This window comes from Magnolia sinica, chromosome 13 (genome assembly GCF_029962835.1).
Source record: "Magnolia sinica isolate HGM2019 chromosome 13, MsV1, whole genome shotgun sequence".
Lineage (NCBI taxonomy): Eukaryota > Viridiplantae > Streptophyta > Magnoliopsida > Magnoliales > Magnoliaceae > Magnolia > Magnolia sinica.
In genome coordinates, this window is record NC_080585.1 from 3,634,853 (window position 1) to 3,637,325 (window position 2,473).

General features: G+C 42.9%; 1 protein-coding gene across 1 annotated transcript; it reads left to right on the forward strand.

Annotated features, from left to right (window-relative positions):
• Positions 1-444: 444 nt before the first annotated feature.
• Positions 445-1,026, forward strand: LOC131223966 (uncharacterized). Its single transcript, XM_058219562.1, has one exon. The coding sequence runs from the start codon at positions 445-447 to the stop codon at positions 1,024-1,026; it is 582 nt and encodes a 193-aa protein (XP_058075545.1).
• Positions 1,027-2,473: the final 1,447 nt, after the last annotated feature.

Consider the following 2,473-nt stretch of genomic DNA (forward strand, 5'->3'; position numbering starts at 1 on the left):
GAAGAAGTAAAATTTTTGGATCACGTTGTGAAGAAGGAAGGTATCGCGGTTGATCCAACCAAGGTCGAGGTTGTAGTGAAGTGGGAACGACCTAATACGCTAACAAAAGTGAGGAGCTTTCTGGGAATGGCTGGGTATTATCAGCGACTCATAAAGGAATTTTCTTGTATCGCTCCCCCCCTAACTCAGTTGACAAAGAAGAATGTGAAATTCAGTTGGAGTGTGGAAGCAGAGACGTTCTTCCAGGAACTTAAGAAAAGACTCACCACAGCCCCTGTGCTTACACTTCTTGAAGTAGGAGCCAAATACATAGTCTAGAGTGACGCATCACAGACGGGACTAGGATGTGTACTCATGCAGAATGAGAAGGTGATTGCTTATGCTTCCAGGTAGCTGAAGAAACACGAAGAAAATTATCCTACCCATGACCTGGAACTCGCCGCAATGGTCTTCGCCCTGAAAATTTGGAGGTACTATTTATATGGGGAGTTTGAATTATTCTGCGATCACAAGAGTTTGAAATATATCTTCACTCAAAAAGATCTGAACATGCGGCAACGTCTATGGATGGAAACGCTGAAAGACTTCAAATTTGAAGTATCCTATCATCCTGGCAAGGCGAACCTTGTAGCTGATGCCTTTAGTCGAAAAAGGAATCACGAAGTTATGGCTGGTCTCATGATAAGAGAAGGAAAAATGATGGATTTCATCCTGGACTATGATGCGCAGTTTTCCTTCAAAGGACCAAGTATCTTAATAGCTTCGTTGGTAATAGAACCAGCCTTGATTCATCGTATCATCGAATTCCAAGACCAGGACAAAACACTAAAGAAGTTGAGGCTGAGGTGTGAAAGTGAAGGAATGTCGGACTGGTATGTCAGTTCAGACGGCGGCCTGAGATATCGAGGTCGTATCTGTGTACCGGCAGTGGTGGAATTGAAACAAGTAATACTGAGCGAAGCGCACAAGTCCCGTCTGACCATTTATCTTAGTAGTATGAAAATGTATCGAGATGTCAGGCGTTAATATTGGTGGGAAAATATGAAACAAAATATTACAGAATACGTTTCAAAATGCCTCACCTGCCAACAAGTGAAGGCAGAACACCGTAAGCTGCCATGTCTTTTGCAACCATTGCCCCTTGCCGAATGGAAGTGGGACTGTATCAGCATGGACTTCATCTTAGGACTCCCAAAGACACATGGAAACCATGACTTCATCTGGGTGATAGTTGACAGACTTACCAAGTCAGCCCGATTCCTCCCTATATGTGTAAATAATTCAGTTGATGACTTGGCTAAGCTGTACATTTGGGAGATTGTTCGTGCATATGGTATTCCGCGGAAAATTATTTCGAATCATGACACCCGGTTCACTTCCACTTTCTGGAAAAGATTGCAAGAAGAGTTGGCTACAGAGTTGAAATTTAGCACAACATTTCACCATAGACAGACGGGCAGACCAAAAGGGGAACCAAGTGCTAGAAGACATGTTGAGAGCCTATGTGTTGGACTTCAAGGGTAGTTGGGATGATGATATCCATCTCACAGAATTCGCTTATAATAATAGCTTTCAAACCAGCATTGGTATGGCACCGTTCGAAGCTCTATACGGACGATCTTGTCAAGCACTGCATTGCTGGGCTGAAGTCGAAGAGAAGAGTTTATTGGGACCAAAACTTGTCCAAGAGACTATAGAGAAGATTGACATAATCCGAAGGCGTCTATGTATGGCTCAGAGCAGACTGAAGAGTTATGGAGACAATCATAGACGAGATCTGGAATTTATGGTCGGTGATCACGTATTCTTGAAGATCTCCCCTATGAGAGGCGTCATGCGATTTGGGAAGAAAGGGAAGGTCTCACCCCGATTCATTGGGCCTTTCGAAATCATGGACAGGATTGGAGCCGTTGCCTATCACCTAGCTCTTCCACTAAAGTTTGCCAACGTTCATAATGTTTTCCACATATCTATGTTGAAGAAATATGAACTGGATGCATCTCATATCATCAACTGGGAAGAGATCGAGTTGAACGATGACGCTAGCTACATCGAAGCCCCAGTTCGTATATTGGATCACAAGGAGCAAATCCTACGCACCAAAACCATCCCATTAGTGAAGGTCCTTTGGTACCGTTGCGAAATCGAGGAAGCAACGTAGGAGCGCCAGGCTGAAATGGAAGAAAAGTATCCACACCTTTTCGACAACCCCACTCAGGTACAATTTCGAGGGTGAAATTTTCTTTTAGGGGGGAGATTGTAACAACCCACGCCTTAACTCAAGTACCTAAATAAAAAATCTAAAATAACTAAACTCCACATACGCCATTGCAACTAAGATCGGCCACCTAATGTTGCAAAACTAATAGCCAAAATTTATTTGAATAGCTCTATAAGAAAAACTGATGGTTCAAATTAATCACGGGTAATCAAAAACAACAATAAACCATCACCTACCGACTACAAACCTTTG

Excerpts from the sequence above, each read along its gene's own strand:
- LOC131223966 (XM_058219562.1), top strand. The coding sequence starts at position 445 with ATGGTCTTCGCCCTGAAAATTTGGAGGTACTATTTATATGGGGAGTTT.